Source organism: Drosophila takahashii, chromosome 3L (assembly GCF_030179915.1).
Source record: "Drosophila takahashii strain IR98-3 E-12201 chromosome 3L, DtakHiC1v2, whole genome shotgun sequence".
In the NCBI taxonomy this organism is placed as follows: Eukaryota; Metazoa; Arthropoda; class Insecta; order Diptera; family Drosophilidae; genus Drosophila; species Drosophila takahashii.
This window is the reverse complement of record NC_091680.1, coordinates 471,245-495,444: the sequence shown is the minus strand read 5'-3', so window position 1 is coordinate 495,444 and position 24,200 is coordinate 471,245. Positions and strand designations below refer to the sequence as shown.

The 24,200-nt window shown below is 37.0% G+C and overlaps 1 protein-coding gene and 1 long non-coding RNA gene across 3 annotated transcripts; both read right to left on the bottom strand.

The window, feature by feature from the left end:
- Window positions 1-1,158: 1,158 nt before the first annotated feature.
- Window positions 1,159-2,567, bottom strand: LOC108066508 (magnetite biomineralization protein Mms6). 2 transcript variants are annotated; one of them, XM_070215362.1, is made up of 2 exons: window positions 2,444-2,567; window positions 1,159-1,901 (listed from the first exon to the last, which is right to left on the bottom strand). In XM_070215362.1, exons 1-2 carry the CDS (start codon window positions 2,444-2,446, stop codon window positions 1,689-1,691), a joined length of 216 nt encoding a protein of 71 aa, XP_070071463.1. In that variant the 5' UTR covers window positions 2,447-2,567; the 3' UTR covers window positions 1,159-1,688. The 2 variants fall into 2 exon arrangements, with proteins under 2 accessions (XP_070071463.1, XP_017010535.3); XM_017155046.3 differs by lacking the exon at window positions 2,444-2,567 and adding an exon at window positions 2,321-2,411.
- A 14,310-nt stretch (window positions 2,568-16,877) lies between these two features.
- Window positions 16,878-23,377, bottom strand: LOC138913091 (uncharacterized). Its single transcript, XR_011418670.1, has 3 exons — window positions 22,943-23,377; window positions 17,051-17,253; window positions 16,878-16,986 (listed from the first exon to the last, which is right to left on the bottom strand). It is a non-coding gene; the product is annotated as an uncharacterized lncRNA (long non-coding RNA).
- Between the last annotated feature and the right edge of the window lie 823 nt (window positions 23,378-24,200).

Below are 24,200 nucleotides of genomic sequence, written 5' to 3'. Positions count from 1 at the left end.
CGAACATAAATCAAGCGCAGTGCAAATTGTGGGAATTTGAGTCTTGCACTCGCTCTAGAAACTCTGAAACTTGGAGAACTCTGAAGCCAAAGCGGAAATCTTAGCAGTTGATCAATTTTAATGGCTCGCCACTGGAATTACACGATTCCCTACACCATAAGCTACACGGGTAACTTGGCCATAACTTTGCCGCGGCACCTGGCAATTGCATTTCCAATTGCGAATGAAAGTAAACATAAAGGCAGTCCGGGTCAGGCCACACACATGCTACCGTGGTCTCAGGTACATTTGTCTTTAAAATGAGATTTTTTTATAATTTTTTTTTAAGAAATTATAAAACATGTTTGGTATTCATAATAAATTGATAGGGAGTTTTATCTAAACAATATTTATTTTATAACATTAAATAACATGTTTGGTATTCATAATAAATTGATAAATTGAATATATCCTTGTACAATTTCGAACATATCTTATAACATGGGTTCAGCATTTATAATAAACGAAACTGTTCTTATTAGATTGTTTTTAAAATTGTACGTGGAAAACTAACATTTTTCAACAGTTTTTCCTCACTCTGGTCCCACTGTGCGGCACTGTTATGCACGAAATATGTTTATCAGTTCAAAGCGCGCCAGCGATAATATTGGCAATTATATCGGCACATCGGCGCCTCGCACGTGACCACTTTCAAGTTCAGCGCCGCAGGAAGGCCCCAGTGCAGAGACAGGTGAAAGAATTCTTATCTAAGGGTGAGGAGGGGGTGTGGTTACTCACTGGCCAGAGGCAGAGACAGGTGAGCTCAGCTCACCCAATGTGGCCCATGTCAAGGACAGTTCTCTTATGCAGGGCAAAGTTCTGTTCTCAAGTTCAAATGCAGGATTATGCAGAAAGTTACGGCCAAGTTACACAAGTGTTATGGAAACACTGTTTACAGTTTGGGTTATGCAGTTTTACGGAAATTATGGCATTTATGGAAATGCAATACACGTTGAGCGGCTAAAAATATAAAACTTTGTAAGAGACTATCTTTTACATTTACCTAGAATTATTTTACCTGTCCCGCACCCAATCAGTCAAACCCTAGCCTTCTCTTTAAACAATCAGCAAACAGATCTTATTTTCCTTTTTCACTTGCCATATTTCACAATATTGAAATTGTGGGTGTCAGTGCTTGCCATATTTTATTTATTTATTGATCACTTGATTTATGTGCAAATGTGCTGATATTTTTAACATTTGCTGATGAGTTTTCTATTTCTATTTTTGCGCCCCGGGCATATAAATACACCTGTCGGCGGTACAATCGATACATTTTGAGTGTATTTCATAAAATGGTATTAAATGGAATTTAAACTGCCAAAACGATTCGTATATGTTGGCTTTCATTTGTGTGGGACTTTTATTTGAAGTGAGCCGATTTGTATGCGGTGGGGAAGGGGATGGGAAGGTGTTTCAGAAGGGGGTTTAGAAGGGGTGGGTGGAATTTCAAATCAATTATGACACTGAGCTACCCAAAAAACTGGCGCCATCAGAGTGCGATAAACATTATTTAACAACAAGCGGGTATTGATACTGAAATATTGGCCCCTTTTTTTCCCAGAAATTATTTTCCAGTGCACAAGTGGTTCTCGAACAAATAGAAAAGCAAGCAAATGGAATTTCAAACGGAAGTGCCGCCCTCAGCGCTATCCAGCTCCTCCGGCTTGGGCACTGGCGCCCACTTCTGCCCCTGCTCCAATGCCAGCGGCCATCCCAGCTCCGGGTCCCTCCTGGGCGGCATCGGCCGCTCCACCGCCTTGGGCTCCAATTTGTCCGCCGCCTCCCGCCGCCGCACCGATGCCCCCTTGGGCGGCACCCATGGCCTCGGGTTGACCCGGGACTTGAGCCTCGGCGATGCACTAATTGAAAAGGGGAGTGGTTAATAGGCAGTAAATCACTGGGTATTCAAGTAACCCCCAAGAGACGATTTATCATTGAAAGGAAAATAATATTTTTAATTTTTCTAAATATACTTTTAAGAAAGTACTATTTTTATGTCAAGCTGTTAAATATAGTTTTTAAACTTAATAAAATGTTTTAAAAATATTAAAGTAGTCTTTGTTTTAAATTTTATTAATTAGTGTGTAAAGTTTATAAAAAAGCCATTGCAAGGACTGAATTTGTAATTTTAAAAATTCCCTAGATCAAATGAAAGGTATTCTAAGGGTAAGCGCGAATTCTTAAGTTTCTAAAAAGAAAAAATTAAAATGATTTAAATACTTTAAAGTTAATCCTAAGTCAAACTTTTCCCCAGGGAATTGATTATAAGAAATCTCACCACTAGCATCGCCAAAGCTATCCAGGATATTATCGCGACTTTCATTGTTAAGGGAACTCTTCGAACGCAGGCGAAATACACTATAGATGGGTTCTATCATGCCCTATCGCTTTATATACTAACCATAATTCCAACGAAATCAAATCTCGTGGGAAGCGCATACTTTGCGTTATCTAAACACAAATCTTGAGCAGCCTTGGGGCGATAGCATCTACTGAAACACGACTTTATGAGCGTCTATTATATATTATTAATAAATTTTATTGTTGACAACTGCCTAATTGCTCCCGTGCCCCTTGCATGCTTCTAGCGTGAGTCTATTAATAAATAACTAAATAATTATCCAACCAGTTCAGTCCAGTCAATAGAACGCGAGGAATGATGACATTGCGGCCAATATAGTTGTTATTGCGGGGAAATTATTGAGTAATTGTGTACAAAAGTACAAGGCTATTATTAAACAAAAGCGAAATCAAAATAAAAACAAGCGGAATAACAAAATGTAAACGCAATTCGAAGAAAACAAAGTTAAACTGCTATCAAAAATACAATATTATTTATGTTTATCTCATTCGGCAGAAATATATGGCGTCATCAAAGATTCGTATAATTTATATTTATTAATTCATTGAAGCTGCCTTATCTTTTCCAAAAATTCAGAATTAAACTATTCTTTGAAATTCAAACTGTATTTTATTATGTTTAATCCATTGAAACGCCTTAATCTTTAGCCAATTCAAAGAAATTAGGCTAAGCTAGAAACTTATAATTACTCATAAATCACAAATGTTTACAATGAAACTAAAATAATAGTTTGTTGGGTCATCAGAAATTTAAACAAAAAATAAGTTGCCTTATCTTTTCCAAAAATTCAGAATTAAAGTATTCTTTGAAATATAAACCGTTTTTAATTAGGCTTAATTCAATGAAACGGACTGATCTTTACCAAATTTAAAGAAATTAAGCTAAGCTAGAAACTTATAATTACCCATAAATCACAAATGTTTACAATGGAACTAAAATAATAGTTTCTTGAGTCATCAGAAAATTAAGCAAATTCTTAAATTCTTAAATTAAAAAACCCTTTAACACTTCGTTTGCAAAATCGATGGATTTAATGGATTTATTTGTGGTGCATTTTTAGACATTTTGCTGTTTGCGAACCCCTCAACCAACCTGCAATTATCCAGCACGAATAAGTGCAACAATGATAAACAAAACAATTACATTAAACAATCGCAGACACACGCATTCGCACACATCAATATGTAATTACAAATTCAATGATTTTTAGAGTTAATTTGTTTATTTGCCATACTGAAGCTCCGTCGGAGGTCGTCATTAAAATTTCAACAAAAATAAATAAATAAGTAAGCCGTTTGGCAATTTGCAAAATGCAACTGCATGGAGCAAAAAAAGCATTCAGTATTTTATAAACGAACATTCCGACATATATGAACATCGTTTGTCATTGTTATTTGCTCATCTGTGGGTGGTCGTAGTAATGGGCAATATTCCCGATTATCACGTAGCTCAATTCAAAAAAATAAATACACACACAACCATTGTTGTGGCATCATTAAAAATTAAATCAAAATTAAATGTTCATCAAATGCAATAAAAGCGATTGCGCATGCGATTTTTATACACCTTGTTGTGGTTTATGCATGTGCGTTTCGTTTTATTATTTATTTTTCTCGGGATTACCCCTTTCATCCTGCAGTTGTATTAAGGAAGTTCATTTGAGGTTTGTACATTATGGGGCTCCATAACTGTTTTCAGCTCTTTTTAAGGAGCAAACAAATTTATGGTTTTGTTTTGCAGAAAGCAAGGCGTATATATTTTTAAATAATCCGTTCTATGCGTAAGCACTTAAAAAGTGTTTAGGACCAGTGAAAATTGAGAATAAAATATTTATGTTTAACTGTTAAATTATCTTTTTTAGAGTGAAAATAAAAAAATATATTATTATGTATGATTTTATACCTCTTCATAGAAAAATAAAATCATAGTTGGTTCAAATATTATAGTATGGAAAACCTGTGCCTGGTCATAGTTATAATGAAATTCTTGGTGTATTTTTGTAATTACTGAAATTGAAATTGAAATTACTCATGCCCCACCGGCGACTATCGCTTAATCGCCCACGGTGCCACCCCGTATCAAAGTATCATATCAGGCGTATCATGCTTATTTTGCGGTTTATTTTCTGAGAAATTTTGACGCGTACGTGTGACATATTTTCTGGAGGCGCCGCCGATAAGGCGCTTCAGACGACAGCAATAACAAAACGAAAGCCAAACAAAAACACCGAGGAAACAGAAACAAAAACAACTGAAAAACACAGGCGAACTGCAAGACAACAATCCCACAGATATAGATTATACAAACTGACAGTTGTCGTAGGTATACTGGTATGCTACATATATTCGAGTCGCCGCCGCCACTTTGGCATTCAAAGCATCATCATCGTCGTCCATGGAAATCGTAAGTCCCCGCCAAACCAAGTATTTGCCTTCAGTGCGTCTCGTCAACGCAATCTTCGATGTAAATAATTACAACGAATTCGAATAAAACGCAAATTCTGACTAATAAAGACGAAGCTTAACCCATTTTCAAGCAAAACAATACGAAATGGGGAAACTACTGAACGGGGGAATCATTTTATAGGGGGGCTTTAGGAATTTAGTTTTTTTTATCAACTATGCATATCTTATTCAAAATTATATTATTTTGTTAACCCTGATTTTTTTTATATAATGTGCTAAAAACAATATATTAAGTAAAATGGGTTAAATTGAAGATGAAAAGGTATTTTCCCCCTCTCTTTGGGAGATTTTTGCGTGGGCCATTGAATTTCGCAAGAAAAAATGCATTTATTCCCTTTCACGACAATCGATATTGTATGATTTATTCGCTGGTCCTTGTTCCTCAATGAAGGTCGGCTGTGGACTATACCGACTATGGGCTTTATCCCACGCTCGTCCAGACGGATAATTAAGTTGCAGGGGCCCTCTGACTACTTGAATACACTTGTTATCAGCAGAAATTCGCTTGTGGGCGCATTAATTGCCCCTGCCAAAAGCAGACAGGAGGCAGGAGGAGGAGGGTGTAATGTGCAGTTTGTGTTTATAAAGCGTAAAATGAAATTATCATCGCACATATTCAATTATCCTGTAATGAAGTGCTGGCGAGGCTGGAGAGTCTGGGGAGTCTGAGGAGGCGGCCATCGACCTCTTTATCCCCAAAGAGACTTAGCAGCTGTCTGGGGTCAATTTGATGTCGCAGGTCACTTACCACTTGATTATTAGACGACGAGATCAATGAACTCGGCAGCAGCAGAATAAATCTTAGAACAAATGGCTGTTTATTGTTTCATTTATTTACGGAAATTACCGATTGATTAGGATTCATTATATTATCACTTATACCAAAATTAATCAAAGATTTAGATCAATTTTAAGTCCTTAAGCACGCTTCGCTTTATTTGCACTATCATCATTATCCGTCGATTCAAAAATTCCGCTTAATTATTTTGCACTTTGCTCGCCATTTGATTTGTTTTATTTTTTCTTTAACCGCTCTTTTGTTTGTTTATTTATGCCGGCCGATTTCATCAACGTTGCGAATTCCACGTAACACAAAATTACCCCGAAGTGCCAACGACTTGTTACGTGTTGAAATATTTATTGAAAATAAATATAGAGGATCTTTTATTGGCTGAAAATGCTATTCGAAAAAAAACGACGTTAGAGTTATAAAAATGGTTAAGTCCTATTTAAATGAAAAAAAAAAAACATTTCTAGATTGTAAAAGCCGTCCTCCACCTTAAAAAAATAACTTAAAGTTTTAAAATATTTGCTCTAATTTTTTTCAGTAGAGCTTATTCTTTAGTTAAAAATGATTTCCAAATTTTTTGCAAAGACTTAACTATTTTGATAATATTTAATCGGCAACCCACTAGATTTTTAGGAAACATAATGAACATGACGATTCAAAAAATGCGATTGCATAAGGCGCTGTCGTCGGTCAGTTCAGTCGGTCATCCCCTCGCTCGATCAGTCGCTCCCTAGACCCAAAGCCAAAACCCTTTCCCCAGTTCGTCTGCCCTGTCTAGACGCTTTTAATTTGCGTAATCAAAACACAAAGAGCCACGGCGACTGACAATGAGAACAGAGAGCCGAAACCAAAACAGAAACGAAATATTTCGCCCTAACACGGTGGCAAATAAAAAAAACCAACAAAATAACAACAAAAATCCGTCAGCAGAACAACAATAAAATTTCGTATAAATAATGCAGAAAGAACAGCAACTCAAGTACGACAACAACACAATTACAAATTAAAATGTGTGATAAATGCCAAGAACAACAAGAAAAAAATAAAAAGGAGGGGGGTCTGAAAGAAGAGCGTCAACCCTGGCGCCCATTTTCCATCTCACTCGCGAATAATTTCTTAACCCAATTGCAAACATTAATATAAAAATAGAACAACGGCACCAGAGCGGAATTTTGAACAATATTGAATCATTTACTAGTGGGTTATGTGATCGGAGAAGGTGAAGTTATGTATATCCGACACTATATGCAAAGGGGTCACGTGAAATGCAATATCGAGACGGTAAAAATATGAAATGGAAATTTGTGGCATTGAAGCAGTAAAACCAATTGCATAACACAACACTGCTTTTGCTTCTTTTAGTTCATTTATATAACAAATTCAGGAATCTAAAGAGTTCGCGGATTCAACTAAGTTGCAGAAATTAAAGCCTGAACATATTATTTAAAAATTATGAACTTAATTTCCTTTAAACTAATTTCATATTTAATAATAATAATTTAAAATATAAATAATATTTATTTATTTTGCTTTCAAAATCTAAGCCAGTGTTGTATGGCCTTGATTTGAAGCATTTCATCTAGCTGCAATTAAACTTTACTGACCGCTTAGTGCAAGGAACCCATTTTAGAACCCGATTGTTAAATGCAAAACATTTATTTATACCCCCAAGAAGTCCAAGAACATAAATCTATCGTAGAAAAATGCAAATTATAAAATGACCTTGACCGGTAAACCACAGTTCTAAAACCCCATTCAAGGGGTTCATGGAACTCCTTTTTTGATTTGTCACACCTTCTTTACCATGTCTAATTATCATTTTAAGTGGTCATATAACAAATGCGATGAAATGCGACGATTAACTTGTACCAAATTAAACTGAGCCAAATCTAAAAATAGCCCCAGTTTAGACGGGGTTTTTGGGCCAAAGCCCAGGTAACGGTTCTCCTCAGAGTAATTATCTCATTTTATGTATATAAATACATATGTTTCTACATTCAGAACACAAAAAAAAACTGGACTCAGAAACATGCGCCAAAGCAATTATCATATATCAACTGTCGCTTGTTTGCTTCTGCATTCGTTGTATAAGAGGCTAGACTGTAAAAGAACCCGCCGATGGATTGTATTTCACTGATGGATTGCATTCCAGGTTTTCAGTGGGTTCAGGTGCAAATTTCGCTGCAAATAAGGCCAAAAACGTGCCAATTGTCATATTGCATCATACAAATTGAGCAAAAGTCAACCAAAGTGGTGACCCCGACGTATTAATGGTATTTAAGTTTTCTTTAATTTCATTTACCATTTCGAGGAACTCAAGTTTGATTTAGGTTTAATTTACTAACTAATAATTAATTAACTAATAGCGAATTATTTCCCAAAATAATAATTTTTATATTATCAATTTAATTCTAAATGTTTTTTTTCAAAGGTGTTGACCCAGGAAAGTAAAGTTAAAAGTTAAAGTTGATTTTTTTAGTTTCATTTAAATAAGTAGCCAATAACTTTAACCAAGTAGTTTTTGCCATAATTAGTCTGTTAATAAAAAAAAATAAAATACAACAAGTTACTACGTAAATATAATTGTTGTTTTGAATTTCCGTTCTGGAAAATACACTCATTATAGTATTTCTATTCTATTTTTGCCCATATCGCTGTAAAATTCTCAGAACTGACGCCAGTAATTCGTCATCTGTATATGCAGTTGCAAATTTACGACGTCACGATATCGCAATGGAGTTTATAGTTTCGAGTTGTATAGTTTCTCCACATCCATAATAAAATAGTGGCCTCATTAGGCGCCACAAAGAAGAAGAAGCAGAAGAACGTGTTTATTATTCCCCGATTTGTTTTGGTTACCTCGTTTGTTTCGTATCTTCGTGTGCCGTCTGTAAATGTATCTAAATACATATATATCTGCATCTTGCACCTTGGCACGAATCGCAGTCAACAATATGGTTAACTTCATTAACAAGTGCACTACGAATTGTTGTCGCCGCTTTTTTAAGTTTCTTTTCGGGGCTTTAGAGCCGGATTTGCCTCGATTTCGGTTCAATTTATCTTGGCCGGCTGGCAATTTGCATGCGAATCCATAATGAGCACGAAGGTCGAATATCTGGTATTTGAAATTTTTCAATCTGCCGAATAAATATATTCGCCTCGTATGTCAAAAGATATTTATTTCAAAATCAACGTCCTTACACGCATTTGTCAAAATGTTTCTCGCCCGTAAATTATGCGATTCGCTTCTGCAGTCCCCCAATTTGTGAATTGTGAATGAATATGCCCAAAGATATAGCGAATATATTTAACAGTAAATAAATATCGCAATTAACATGTCTTTAATTAGCCCAGAATTGATTTATGCCACAACGTTCTCGAGTTGCATGATATTATATTTTTAAACGCGATTCTTTGGAACATTTTTTAAAAATAAATTCTCGACGCGCCATTTGAGCCAGATGAATGTGCCGTGCCGCACACAAAATGTGTGTGTTTATACGTATGCTTAATCGAATGTATTAATATTCGCAAATATGCGGATCGCTCGGTATCCGATTGCACTTGACAGCCAGATGAATGTATTAATGCACAGACGTGAGAATAATTTCGCTTTAATCGGAATCAGATTTACGCTTGGCAATGGAATTTAACGGTTCAATAAGGGCTGTTGACTTTTAGTACTAAACTTAAGATAGTTTTTACTATCGATGCTATTGGAAATTAAAGAAAAAGTATAACAAATTCCAAAAAATAAAATTAAAAAATGTTTAATAAAAATTGATGCTTGAATTATAAAAATTATCATAAGAAAAGGGTATAAAAATTACAAATAAAATTAAACTTTTTTATAACCATCGATATTTTCTTAATTATAAAACCATCGATAGTATCGATAGTGCTATCGATCGTTTTACCAACCCTACATTCAAATACAGATGTGCCTAGGTACACCTTGCATCTGATAAAGAATACTGAAACCAAATGGAATCTCGTACAGCTGGTACGGCTCCTCCCGTGAGTCAGACTCTTGGAATGAAATGGGCTGGGCTGGCAATCCATGGCCCCAACTGTTAATTGCAAAATCAAATTGAGCTGCCAAAATGTTCTCGGCAAAGAAGATTACCTCATCGAAAAGTTGAAAAGTGGCGGCGCAGTCATCATCATCGGCGTCTCCCAAAATGGCAATGAGCAAATGTTTCCTGGAAGAACGAATGAACACTCGACTCGACTCTCCTCCGGCTAATTACACGCAAACGCATTTTAATTTTCATAAAAATAATCAAAACATGTGCCGCACACATAACTCTCTCTCCCACTTCCTCTGGCACTAGATAAATTAACTGACTGAGAAACAATTGAACCGCAATAACAACAAATGTTCGATGATTCTGATAAATGAATTCCGCGAATCTGTCGAGGCCAACAGCTACGAAATTCGCAATTTCAAATGTAAAAATAGCTCTCGGCCAAGTTAAAACTTAATTTCAACGGCAAACAAAACACAACATAAGAAAACAAATTATAACGCATAACGATCCGAACGGAGATCAACAAACGACCCGATCACCCCAGCCCCTTTCTTTAAATACCCGTTTCGTGTCGAAAACAAATACAACTTGACGTCAATCGATTATGATAATGCTCAAAGTGCAAGCTAAGCGGTCGGCGAAAAATCTTTTAAATAAATTAAATATGTACGTGCGAGCTAGGAAACTATTTATGTGATTGAATGGCTCGAGGGAATATATAGAGATATCGCAGTGCACTGAACCCTGAAGCAACCTTGAAGGTTTGAGTCCCTAGATTAATGAGTATATATCAATTACTCTGATTGCTGAAACTACCTGATTAAGTATAAAAACTGAAAAGTCATGATGAATCTTTTAGTTTAGTAAAGAAACTTAACTTAACTGAAAGACCCTTATCAAATGGAAGGTAGGGTTGTGAAAACACCGATAGTGGGCATCATCGATAGTGGTTAATATCGATAATTTCGATACTATCACAAATTGGAGAAAATAAACATTAAATTAACAAAACTAAGAAATATTTAAATCTGTACTAAAACCATCGATAGTATCGATAGTAAAATTAACCAACCCTAATGTGCTTTATAAATATCCTACCCCTTTTTGTCTATTTCCGCATACGCCACAATACCCTTTTCACCAACCACCTTGGGATTATTGCAAAACTAATTTTTTCACCATATGGTTTTTCACAATGGTTCGTAATTGATACGAAATATCAGCAAATAAATGTGCAGACCTAGAACAAATATGCATTCCCAAAACGGTTAGACTTATCGCATCCGTTTTGATACCGCTATATTTGTATGGTGGAAACGTAAACAACTAGTTTTACTCAGAACTCAAAACATAGCCGCAATGCAATTGTCATGCAGTCCGATAAGTCGCAACCAGATATCTGATATACAAGTATTTACACCGAATGTTGATAAACACTCAGTGTAAACTCGCTCCCTTGAACGATTCGGGGAATAACCGCATAACCGCATGTCAAGTGGATATATCCGTCGATTCGATGTATGTTGAATCATTGGTAAGTCCCAGGAATAAAAGAGCTTGCTTGAACATGCTCTCATAAGAAAAATATCGTTAGTGTCGATACTATCGATATTTTCGATATTTTTCCACATAGTTCTCCCTGTTTCAAATTTTCTATGACCATGTCTAAAGTGCACATGTACAAAAATCAAAAACGCTTCGCTCATTACACCGCACCAAATGCTACATACAGTGAGTCGCATTAATATTCGGTTTTTTTTTTTGTCAACTTCAAACGTGAATAAAAAGTTTGAAACTAATAAAACAAAAAATCAAATAATGCAGAAATAAAGCTTATTTTATTACCTTTTCATAAATATATATATGTTATTACTTTTTTTAAAATTTAACTGAGAAACAGGCATAAACGAAAGAAAAGCCGAATATTGGGGCCACATTAATATTCGGTTTTCCCTTTTTGTACTAAAAATCAAAAAAATTATTTAGGAAGTAAACTAAATTTGACATTTGAAATGCTAGCCATTATTGTCTATGGTATCGTTTAAATATTTTGGCATACTTAAAAATTTTTTTTTTGCCTATTCTGGGCCAGTTTTTCCAACCTAAAAAAAGGATGTACGGGATAATGTCAAAAAAGTTTGCAAAGGTACAACAAATTCTCGATTTTTTTTTTTTAATTTATGGTTAAACCCTTAGTCTTTAACTAGAAATCAGTTTCAGCGCAATCCATTAATCACACCAAAAAAAATGGATGGGTACAAAACAGAGTCGCTCAGAAGAAGCGTTTTGCTGCTTGATTCCATACAAAACTTAAGGAAAAATGAATTTTCGAGCGACTCTGCTTTTGTACCCATCCATTTTTTTTGGTGTGATTAATGGATTGCGCTGAAACTGATTTCTAGTTAAAGACTAAGGGTTTAACCATAAATTTAAAAAAAAAAATCGAGAATTTGTTGTACCTTTGCAAACTTTTTTGACATTATCCCGTACATCCTTTTTTTAGGTTGGAAAAACTGGCCCAGAATAGGCAAAAAAAAAATTTTTAAGTATGCCAAAATATTTAAACGATACCATAGACAATAATGGCTAGCATTTCAAATGTCAAATTTAGTTTACTTCCTAAATAATTTTTTTGATTTTTAGTACAAAAAGGGAAAACCGAATATTAATGTGGCCCCAATATTCGGCTTTTCTTTCGTTTATGCCTGTTTCTCAGTTAAATTTTAAAAAAAGTAATAACATATATATATCTATGAAAAGGTAATAAAATAAGCTTTATTTCTGCATTATTTGATTTTTTGTTTTATTAGTTTCAAACTTTTTATTCACGTTTGAAGTTGACAAAAAAAAAAAACCGAATATTAATGTGACTCACTGTATATATACCAAGTGGTTGGAGGAAGGGAGTGATCGACGTGCGAACCTTGTGCTGATGAAATTCGCGCCACTTCAGAGCTCATTTCCCATACGCCCCGTTGTCCACGCGACTTAATTGAGTCGCTGAGAGTCGTATTAAAATGTTAATGTGGCTTGGCCCAAAGTCAGCGAAATATTAACAGTGAGCCGGCGAGCAGTGTAGACTGCAGGTAATTATGCCTCCATTGACCTCTGAACATGACATTCCCCTCAGCTCATCTAAAGTGCACTTAGCCAAATGCAAATGCAAAAACATATATACCTACGAAGCGGAAAAGTCCAGAAAAGTAATTAAATGTCAGACGCAGCAGAGCTGGCGACAAAATGAGCCGCAAGAGGAAAGCAAAAATTAATAAAAGCTGAGCTAAAATAAAAACTATATAATAAAAACAGTGAGGCAAAAGTTATTGCTTGGCACTCGCTCAGGTTTGGTCATTAAAACGAACAGCAAACAAATAACTACATCCAAGTGGGTATAAAACACATTGCCATAATAAATGCAGTTCACTTTCCGGGGGGTTTGGTCATTGCTTATCCGCGTAGCAAAAATAAATTGGTAATAAAATGTGAAAAATAGCGTCGTTTAAAGTATTTGAATGGCTTAAATAAATGCAAAATAAATAAATAAAAATAATAATGCGGAGTATGCGGCTTCTCCAACCCAAAACCCAACCCCCCGAAGGGCAAGAGTCACATATGGTTTGGGGGCAATAACTCATCGTAATTCGTTTAATATGATTTACAAAAGAGAAATAAAAAATGTTTTCTCAAAGAGGGCGAGTAATTTATGGACTGAGGCTGTGGCTTTCAAAAGGGTTGTTGGTGTGGTCACCCAAAGAAAGAGGTCTTAAAATGCACTCTAAAAAATAAATATTATTCTTAAAAAAATATTTTTTAAATCCTTTTTTTTCATCTTGAAATGTAACCAAAATCCTATGGTAAATTAAATTAATTAGCTGAGCGATACTTTCTAAATATTCAAACCATCGATAGTATCGATATTGCTATCGATCGTTGTAGCTACCCTAACCCAAACTCAACCCTGTCGGCTTCCGTAGGTTCGCTGTACTTCTTATTTCATCTAGAACACATATTTTTCTGTGTTTCCCCTTCTATTTGCTTTTATTCGCATTTATTTATATTTGCTGGCTGACTTTTTACGGCTCTGTGGGTGTCGCCAGCCCCTTGTAAATTTCGCCCTTGTTGTCCTTCCCAATAAATTGTAAGTAATAAACTGGCAATTGGTTTGGCGCGGCTCGAAAGTATTTTTTGTTCGGACTTTTACTTCCTCGGAGTCAAAAGGAAAGCAAAGCCACGTCTGGCACTGTCTGCGACTCTCTGGCAGCAGTCGCAGGACGGGGATTCCCCGTTTGACACTCGACTTTGGGTGGCTTGAACCCGACTTATCGACATATACATGTTGTGACAGCTTTTATGGCGTGTTAACAAGGACATGATCTGCTTGTTGCAACAGACGCTCCACAATCCCAAGCAAGGAAGCTGCTGAAGGGCGGAAAATGAACGACTAATGGATACCGTGTAGGATTTGCAAGACAATCGATACTTTCGATAACTACTAAACCATCGATGGTGGACCCATCGATTAATAAGATAAAAAAATGTTGTAGAACCCTTTTAAATGATTTTGTTGGATTTATAAACTCCAAATGGAATTGTGGTTATTAAATGAATATAATTATTTTATATTTTTAAATTTAAATTACAGTTTTTTAAATTAATTTTAAAAAACCAAGGTCCGTTTCTCTTTCCACGGTATTATGTATCTTCACATGATATCCTTGCTTCCAGTTTTTATGGCTCTTAGCCCCTTTCGTATCCTGGGGAACAACTGTTAAGCAAAGTTCCCCATAAAATACAATTTTCTATGGACGAAAAATGTAAATCATGTAAGACACAGTCAAGTCCTGGCACATCCTTGCTGATTATGTGTCGAATGGAACTTGTGCTGGAGAGATCCCAAGAATGGGAATGGGAGTTGACCATGTCAGAGTCCCAACTTGTCCAGCGGATGAGTCGAGACAAGGACCGAATTTGTTCAATTTATTAAACGCACGATGAAATGGAATATTTTACTAGATAAGTGAAATAAATGAATGGTATACGTATCTTAAAAGAGTATTGTTTTTCAAGGCAATAAATAAATATGTATAAATATATATATATATAAATATAAACTAAAGAATTCGCTGTTTAATCGAATAAAATATATTTTAAAATAATATGCAAATTAGTAAAAAGAAAAATACTTTATTTTTCCTGAGGACTTTAAATCGATGGATTTTTAACACAAACTTTGAGCCCGATTCAGGGCCAAAAAACTGATTTCCACTCTACTTGATCCATTTACTTACTCCCTCGCCCACTCACTTGAATTCCCTTGACTTTACAAACCGGATTCAATAACAAATGATTTCCTTTTTGGCCGCAATTCTCATTGATTTTTCGCCATGGTGAAAACTCTTTTCCGAGTCGTGTGTGGCTGCTCATTTCGCTAAATGAAAAACGCTGAAAAAGGCTTTTCGCTTATTTTCCGTTGGGCAGCAGCCAACAGAGCAAGTGGCCTGCCGTTGATCCTTTTTAGCAGGATTTGGATTGGGATTCCCCCGAAACAAAAAGCGAAACAAATGCACGACAAATGAAATAAAATGTGTGAATGTCAGGGGTGGCGAAGGCGAAAGGGGGCTGCGACATGTGATTGCATGTCGCAATGGCAATCGCAACCCCCAACCACCCATTTTCCTGGCACCAGGCGAAAATGTCGTTCAAGGATTTGTTGTGGAAAATTTCTTATGAAATCGAAACAATTTGCAATAATGTATCTTATGTCAATGCACGCGTAGACGTGGACCCCGGATTCTAGACCCCAGGACCTCTGGGTTACTCTGGGGAATTACATTGCTATAATATAAGCCCGGGGAGCTGAGTGGTTCGCCCTGCGTCTTGGGTTATTTTGTTGCACGCAATGTCAACATCATGACTGCAATTCAATTTCCTCTTTTCGACGGCTGCTGACAGGGGCCAAAGGGCCAAGGGGCTGTGACTGTGGCTGTGGCTTTCCCTGTTTACCAAAGTCATTGGCAGCGGGCAGCGATGTGGCTAGAATCACTTATATTAAAAACTCAATGCAAACTTGGAGTGTTTCGTATTTAGATTTCAATTTAGCAGGCTGAAAATACACCTATAAATCAAAAATCCTTAATTGAATTACGAATAAATAAAGTAATAAAACTGAAGAATTCGCGGCCATAAAACAAGTGCAAAATGAGACTTATGGATATTAGTATTTTAATTTTATTTAAAGCAGTACCCTAAAAATGTAAATGTACATTTTGGAAAAATTTTTTTAAATTCTTTACAAAACTAAATATATAATTATTCTAGAACTATATACTAATGTTTTAAAAAAAGGGTTTATTCATCTTACAACAAAATATTTATATTTCTCACTCCATTTCCAATAGAATGGGGCCTACGGACCAGCAGTTGACCCACTTTATGGCTGAGTGGTCCAATAAGGTGACCAGACAGTCGACCACTTTTAGGCCTCCTTGGGGTGTCATCCAGTACCCCCTGTCATCTAACCCCCAAAACCTCTCCGACTGTTCATATTTTTGCTTTGGCGTCTACAGCGAAATCCACTTTGCAAAAGACGCCAAATGGCCTTGAACCATTTGGCAATTAAAGCGCAACCGTCGACGCCTTGAATGCAGCCGAAGAGGCGGGGAAAAAAACCGAAAAGCATTTGGCTATTTCTCGAGAAACATTTTTCCACGTCGAGATATTTAAAAGTTCGTTCATCACAAAATTTTCCGTCATATTTTCCACTCTTTTCTACGGCAGGAATTTTGTCGTGTGGGCGTGTCGCATTGTAAAGCATGTGCAATAAATAAAAATAATATGGTGCTCAGACATGTGTTAATTATATTTTTCGCCACAAATACATTAATTTTGCATTCCTATAATTCGGCACTTTTAGAGGTAATTATAAACTTTTTTGGAAATTCAGCAACGCTAAAGCAATAAAGCAAATATTATGAGTGCTTTATTATGGAACAAGTTGAATTAGAATTAAAGTTTAACATTTGAAATTTTAGGATTTTTATGCTGCATTTAGACTCTAATAATAATATTAATAATACTAACTAAACAAAAATGTAATAATTTTTTTTAGATATAACTTTTATTTCCTTAAAAACATGAATATTAGCAATACGATATTAAACATAACTATTAAAGTTAGTTATCTATTTTCCTCATTTTTTGTGTCCTCTTCCATCTGCTATTTATCAATATCCATTACTCAGGGCGACATCTTTCAGGTGGTGGAAATATCTTGGCAGATAGAGGCCCAACTTATGCCTAAAGCAATAAATTAAGGCAATTAGTCAAAGGTTTTTATGGTCCCCTTTTAGTTGTCTCTCACTATTGCCTCAACTGCCTGGTCGTTTTTCCGCTGCTGCATCTCCTTCTCTTCATCATCATCATCGGCACACATTTTAAACGTAATTGTAGCAATTTAGACATCTTCCACCCAGTTTTCTCACCCCGCCTCTCGAGTTCCATTATCACCTTTTTCGCAGGAGTTGGGGAGTGGGAGTTTCGGAAGGAATGCCAGCAGACTCTTGCCTGCAGACGCATACGCATAAAATTTTAATGAGATTGTTAGCGGCATAAAATATATGCATATATATGCCCAAAGAAAAGGGAAAGAGGTCTCCTCCCCCATCTATCAACCCTTAGAGCTAGAGTAAAAAAGAGGGTTTCCACAACCCCGGAAGAGCAGAAGACAAAGAATCAGGCGTCGTCGAGTGAAAAACTCCACAATTATAATATTCAAATGCGTGGATACTCACCAGCAATCCACTTCATTTTCCCCCCGGAAACTCTAGTTCGTTGGAAAATTTAAATGCAATTTTAAACACGCCATAAAATTGCTTTTAGGGTCTCTCCATAAAAACCCAGAAGCAGATAAAACGAGGGGCAGCAAACCACCGAACCACCGCCAAAAAATTGAAGTTGTACTTTAAGTACACCCGCCCACCGCCCTGCCACACCCCCCGCCCACTCACTTAATTAGGGGCGTGGCAGATTTGGCTGATTTGATAAAAGATTTACAACCTTCTCGAGCTCATCTCGCGTTCCATATGGGTCGTATAAGCAGCGTTTTAGACGGTTTGCAGTCGTATAATGGAAATAATCATAATCGTAATACGAACAGCTTGCTGCCGGTAATGAGGAACTAAATGAAAATGAAGACGGTTTGGTTTGGTAGTTAAACTACCACAAGATTGTCCGATATAAATCACCGAAAAGATTGATGTGCCATAAACAACTTTAAACTGTTGTTAAACTTTACCCAACATCACTTAGTTTCGCTTTATGAACTTAAAACTCTTGAGGAAAATAACTTAGGTAATAGAAATTCCCCATTTGTTTACTCCAAAATATTTATTTTTGAATTTTCCCCGACCACTCAAACCCTACTAGCCATTCCATCCTATCAATCAATATTAAAATTAACTTTCATGTTACCCGCTATCTGTTCGTTGAATTCCCAATTACCCCAACGATCACTTACAGTGTAAATTTCACAAAAAAAAAAACCAAACATTTGACCTAATCGAAAGTGGAAGCCCAGACGAATAAAATACGATCTGCCCCTTCTCACCTAGAGAACTCGAAAATTGTGTCAACTGGAAAATGCCCAGTCATACTTACACTGCACCTCAACCCAACTCAGTGAATAAGTCACGTGCATTCGAAATGTTTTCCTTTCGGCGGCGACAAATGTCACGTGGACATTGGGTTTTAAGCTTTGGCCCCCCGCCAAAACCCTCGTAGGTGTAAAATCAATTAAATACGAAATTCAACAACAGCGGAACAGGGAAAAGTGATTTATGCCCCACTAGCAGCCCACTTTCCTCTCCCCCCAACCCCCTCGGTAAATCTATTTACGGGTAATTGTCGAAACGGAACTTATCAGGGAGGCAAACGCAAGAGGTACACTTGAAGAAAATAAGAGAGCTTTTGAAAATTAAGAATTTTACTAGAAGTTAGTATAAAGTGATGAATCGATAGCACTATCGATACTATCGATACAGAATATCAATTATGAATACTTCTTAAAACTTATTTCCACTTCAAAAAAATACAATAATATTTATAAAGAAGCAAAAACCAGATACCATAATTCATTTGAAAAACCAATTTAAATATGCATAAATATCATTGTTTTGAGTGTGAAAAGAAGGGGTTCGAAAAAGACAGGAGATACATATGTTGAGTAAGAGAAAGGTAGTGCTTAGGTGTCAGTCAGCCTCGGTGACTGAACAATAAAATTGAGAATTTATTTACGACCCAAATAGCATACGGGGGACTTTTAATGAGCATTACACGACATTGGGAATAAAAAACAAAAGGAATGAGGGTTGGAGAACAATGATTTATACGCATAAAGAGAAAGAAAGTGATATATTGGCAGCCTTGAAATGAGTTGAACCATTTGAAAAGCTAATGGTACAAGGAATATAATGAAATATTATAACTTGCATATCAATTAATGACTAATTATATGATGTGATGATAGAAAAAAACAATACATAAATTAGTCTGATCCCCTTTCTTTAGCTTGTAAAGAAAAATTCACGTACTCCATAAAATTAGCGATAAGCGAAAATCTTGTCATGTTTATCTGGTTAAACATGATGATCAAAATATATGATAATCTCCCCATTGTTTCTTGGTAGTACCTGTCATAGCAAAGTCAAGAGAGTCGAAAATAAGAAGAAACAACAACAATTTCCATTACCAATCCCCCGTTTCCATTCCCATTTGCTCTCTTTTATCGATGATTTTGATTGTGCTATTAAAGTTAACTACCCGAAACAGAACCGAAACCCGACTGAACGGATTTTCAACACGTTTTTTCCATGGCCATCCAAGTCATCCAACCCACGCCCACGCCCACAATTTGACTCCCACTCCCTAGGAGCCAGATTCGCTGCCTCATTTGGCCAAAAATGTTTAACTACCGGAAAGGGGCGTTAATCTCTCCGGTCTCCGCCATCCGCTCCACTCTCCACTCACCATTCTCCACCAATTCTCAACTGGCCAAGTGCCCACTCAGCGAGTGCACCGTCGATAGCGATAACGATGATGGCGATGAGGACGGCGTTGGCGGTACCCCAACTGAGATACCATAACCCCCGGTCGAAGAAAGAGGAAGAGGCGGAGGAGGAGGTAGAGGAGATGGAGGAGCGAGCAATTAAAAACAAGCCAAAGAGGCCCGTCTCGGGCACCCAAACTATGGATACTCTTGTAGATAATAAATATAAAAGTAGGAAAGTCGATAGCCCTATAGATACTATCGATGTTTGTAAAATGTTGTAGCATTTCTCCATCCACCTTAATTTTCAATAAGTCAACAAACATAAATGGAAATGTAATAAAATAAACTACCTTAGCTGAGCGATACCATCGATGTTTTCTAAGTTTCTAAAAACAAACGATAATATCGATAGTGCTTTAGATCGTTTTAGCAACCCTTGAAAGTATGCGCTATTAAATTTAGAATATTTAAATGATTACTTTGAATAAATGAAGTTGCTTTTTCGGTATCTCAGCTAAGTGCAATCATATAACAGTTCATAACTTTTCTGAGAGATCAAGATACCCTCAATTTCCTAGAGTATTGTGGACCAGGCTATAACGATGGCCATGAGTGAGTACGAAGGCGACAACTGCGTTTGGGCGGATAAACATGACAGCATTGGGGCCGCTGGCACTTTTTCTTTGCTCTTTGTGGGAGCCCAAACAAAAAAAAGAAACCGAAAAAAAGATTATGTACTCTTTTTGGCCAACAGGAATGTCTTCACATCTCAATTAGGGATGGGAACTGCACTATTTGTGGCAGGCAAATTTTTTATTGCAAGCCAAGCAATGGAAATAACGAGATATAATTGGGCGCCAGTTAAAAACATTTCGTATACCATTTTGAAGAATGGTACGTCCTAAAATCCCCTTTAAAGGCTCTATAATTCCCAACTCGTTCTGGTCTTGAGTGAGATTATTTTACAAGACTTTAAATTAATTATATTTAGTTACATATTTCAATTGCAGTACTTTCTAAAATTCCCTTTAATCTCTTTTATGGTTCCTTCAGGTAGACTCGAATCCGCATTTATTAAGCTTTGAGAGCAACGAGCTGCGAGTGCGGAAGAAGAGGAGGGGAGGCCTCTGAGATGTTGCAGAGGCGCCATCGGCAATGCAGCAAGGGGGGTCGGAGGTGGAAGGAGTGGGCTTGTCGAAGGGGGGCCAAAAGTTACGACAACAGTCGTCGCGTCACAAACGTGGGAGCTTTTTATGAGTTTTGCCCCGACAGATCCACACGGCGGCATTTGCCTTGCCACAAAACGTGGTGGGCTGTCCAGGGGCGTGGGGCAGAGGGGCATAGGAGGGTTTCCAGGGGCGGTAGGTGCTGCTGCTGCTGCGGTGGAGCAGCTGTGCGGTTGTAGCCAGCGGCAGCTGTTGCCGCCAATTGATTGAAATGCCGCCCGTTCATTCGACTGGGCGGTCATCTATCTCTCTCTTTTCCCCAACCTCCCTGCTCCCTTTTTGGGCCGCCCCTCTCACCCTACGCCCCAAGTATTTATTGTTGTTTTTCGGTTATTTTTTGTTGTTTCATATCTTCAAGGGTGCTCTCAAAATACTTTTCTTTATTTCTTTCGGTCTGTTGTTTTTTTGCTTTTTTTTTCTGTTTTCCGTGCGGTTTGGGTGAACAATTTTTATGAGAATTTTCGTCGGTTGAAAAACTTTCAATTTCGTATTTATGAAAAAATAAACGGTTGGTGGTGGGCGACGGGGAGGGGGTGAGGTTTTCCGAGGGGCCTTGCAATTGCACTGCAAACTGTTACAAAATGGAAATTCCGTCGAAGCAAAAAGCAATCACCCTGAAGCTCCAAATGGGCCTACACAGCTATTATTTGTTGCTGGTTAGAGGATACAGCTTAACAAAAACTAAAAAGAGCTAAGGAGTGGGAATGATTGATGGTTTAAACGAGGGAGGAGTCGACTGGCAGATAGACCCATTTCCTAGTTTTCAACGAAGCAGGTGAAAGATCGCCGAATTTATAGCAATTGAAAGAAATGAAAGGATCTGCAAGACGTCCCCTTTTTTAGAGATGTTCGAAAGTTCAGTTGTAAAATATATCTCTTTAATTTACAACAGTGACTTTAATACCTTCATTTGCAATAATAAATTGAGGAATTATATACGGTTGTTATGGGGAGACTCTTACCTTTTATGGACAGGTTTTTAATTAACCTAAACATAATAGTTAAATCACATACTTATAATATCTAAACTATAACTTTAATCAAGTTAATTCGCTTTATACATAAGACTGTAAATACAAGCCAGATGTTGAAAACTGTGTGAGTTTCCCTATGCAAATCATGCACTTAATTTCTGAACTAGTTTTAATGACATGCAATAATCAAGCTAATAACCAAGCAAAACTCTACTCCCCCATTGGTTTGCCATTAGCAATCGCTCTGAATTGTTTCGCTTCCATAACTCAAGACCCAGGTTCTGCAATTCTGATTCCGAATCGTATCTCTCACAATTATCATAGCGAGACACGAACGAGAACAGCTCAACTGAACCGCAGCCAAGATTTTGTAATAGAATGTTTCTATCTATCTTATCCCCCCTATATTTTCAGAGCAACCCTTCTACTACGGCGATAGGGAGAATCTACAATTAAAATCCAATTGCGGCTATTACACAATGCGCAAATACAATTTTCCAATAACTTTGTTTACTCGCATGTGAAAATGCAGCCGAGTACGAGTAGATGATTTCCCCCCGAGTTTCCCCTTCGGCATATTGCGCAGCATCTTGAATTTCCGCCCTTTCGCTAGACTTCCCCCACCATCCCTATAGACCGAATAGTATATATAAAAAAGAGAACATCGGAATGGCCAAGGTAAGCGTAGAGATACAAATACAAGTTACAGATACGGATACTTGGGTACAGTGGGAGCTGGTAATGAACGAAAGTGTTTAAGCTAAAATGAACATACATTTTCCTCGGGATTAATATTCGCCAATATAATACAAAAAAAAAATACATAAAAAAAAATAAATAAATAAAAAAGAAAAAAAAGAAAAAAAAAATAAATAAAAAAAAATATGTAGAAAAAATAAGTTTCCTTACATTCTTATTTCAAATTACAAAAGGAATTAAATTATATTTTTTTATAAATTTGAACTACTAAATTAAGTTTTTAGTTATCCAGATGCGACTGTACTTACTTTGTATTATTTCTATTTGCTTTTCGCGACCTTTTTTGTTTATTTTTACTTGTTTACGGTTTTTGTATCTTTAATTTGGAGACAAAAGGCGCGAATTGCAATCTTTTGAAATTCGCCAATTGCCGGCAACGAAAACTGGACTAAACCGGGTTAAGGAAAAGTACAAGTACCCCCAGATCCCCCAGAAAAGCATCCTTCTCTTCATCATCGTAGTGCTCATCAATTTGTGCTTTTGTTTTGCTTTGACTTTCGCATTGCAATTGCGTCGTTTGCTGTCAGTCGGCTGACGACTTGTTGTTATTGTGGCCACGGTTGTTGCATCACCGGCGTGCAACGACGACGACAACAACACGCCCCCTTTGGTCCACCAATTCCGCCACGCCCCTGCCTCACCGCCGCCCCCCTTCGGACAACACCTTGTGACTGATCGCACTGGGCATCGCAGACTGAAACTATTTTTAGTCTGAGATAGTTGCAGATGTATCTAACACACAGCGAGAAGTATCTAAATTGAAGCAGACCTGCACCTACACTGAGGGAAAATTCGTAAAGATTGGTTTGGTAATGGAAATCATCTTACATGTGCGTTGAAACAATAATCTTTATTATCACTTTCACAAATAAATCAAAACAAATCATGCTTTAAAGGATTCAAATCATTTGGGAATGTTTCGAATCATATATGGATTCGTATACTTCATAATCCTAAGTGAGATCACAGCTGCGATCCAAAACTGTTTTATCAATTCAAGGGTCATGCTATTGGTTGAAATCATTTAATTTGAATCATAAGGATTCGAATGTTTAGAAATGATTCGAATCATATATCGAATCGTGTGCTTCATATTTCCAAGTAAGATCACAGCTGTGACTCGAAACACACTGTTGATTCATTCTGGGGTCTAATCTGTTCTAATCGCTTCTAGTTCTAGGGCTATCCTAATTTCTTTCGGTGCCTCTATAATGGCAAGTCATGCTACGCTCGTGTGATTTATAAGGTCTTTGGCCCTCTCCCCATCTGCTCCCCAATCGTAGTTTTTGTTTTCGTTCGCTCTCGCCGTCTGCCTCTCTTCTTTGTTTTGGTTGCCTTCTTCTGCGTCGTCTGCTGTGTCTGCGGCATCATTGTAAAGACATAAACAAAGATAGAGATAGAGATGGAAAGATTGGAGGATGGAAGATGGAGGCGGGACAGGCGGCGGCTGCAGATTCAGATTCGGCCGATTTATCTTTGTAGACGAGTGAGGCCAAGAAGCCGAGG

Excerpts from the sequence above, each read along its gene's own strand:
- LOC108066508 (XM_017155046.3), bottom strand. The coding sequence starts at position 2,365 with ATGAAAGTCGCGATAATATCCTGGATAGCTTTGGCGATGCTAGTG. Across the intron at positions 1,902-2,320 it reads TAGCTTTGGCGATGCTAGTG|TGCATCGCCGAGGCTCAAGT; the intron begins GTGAGATTTCTT and ends CTTTTCAATTAG.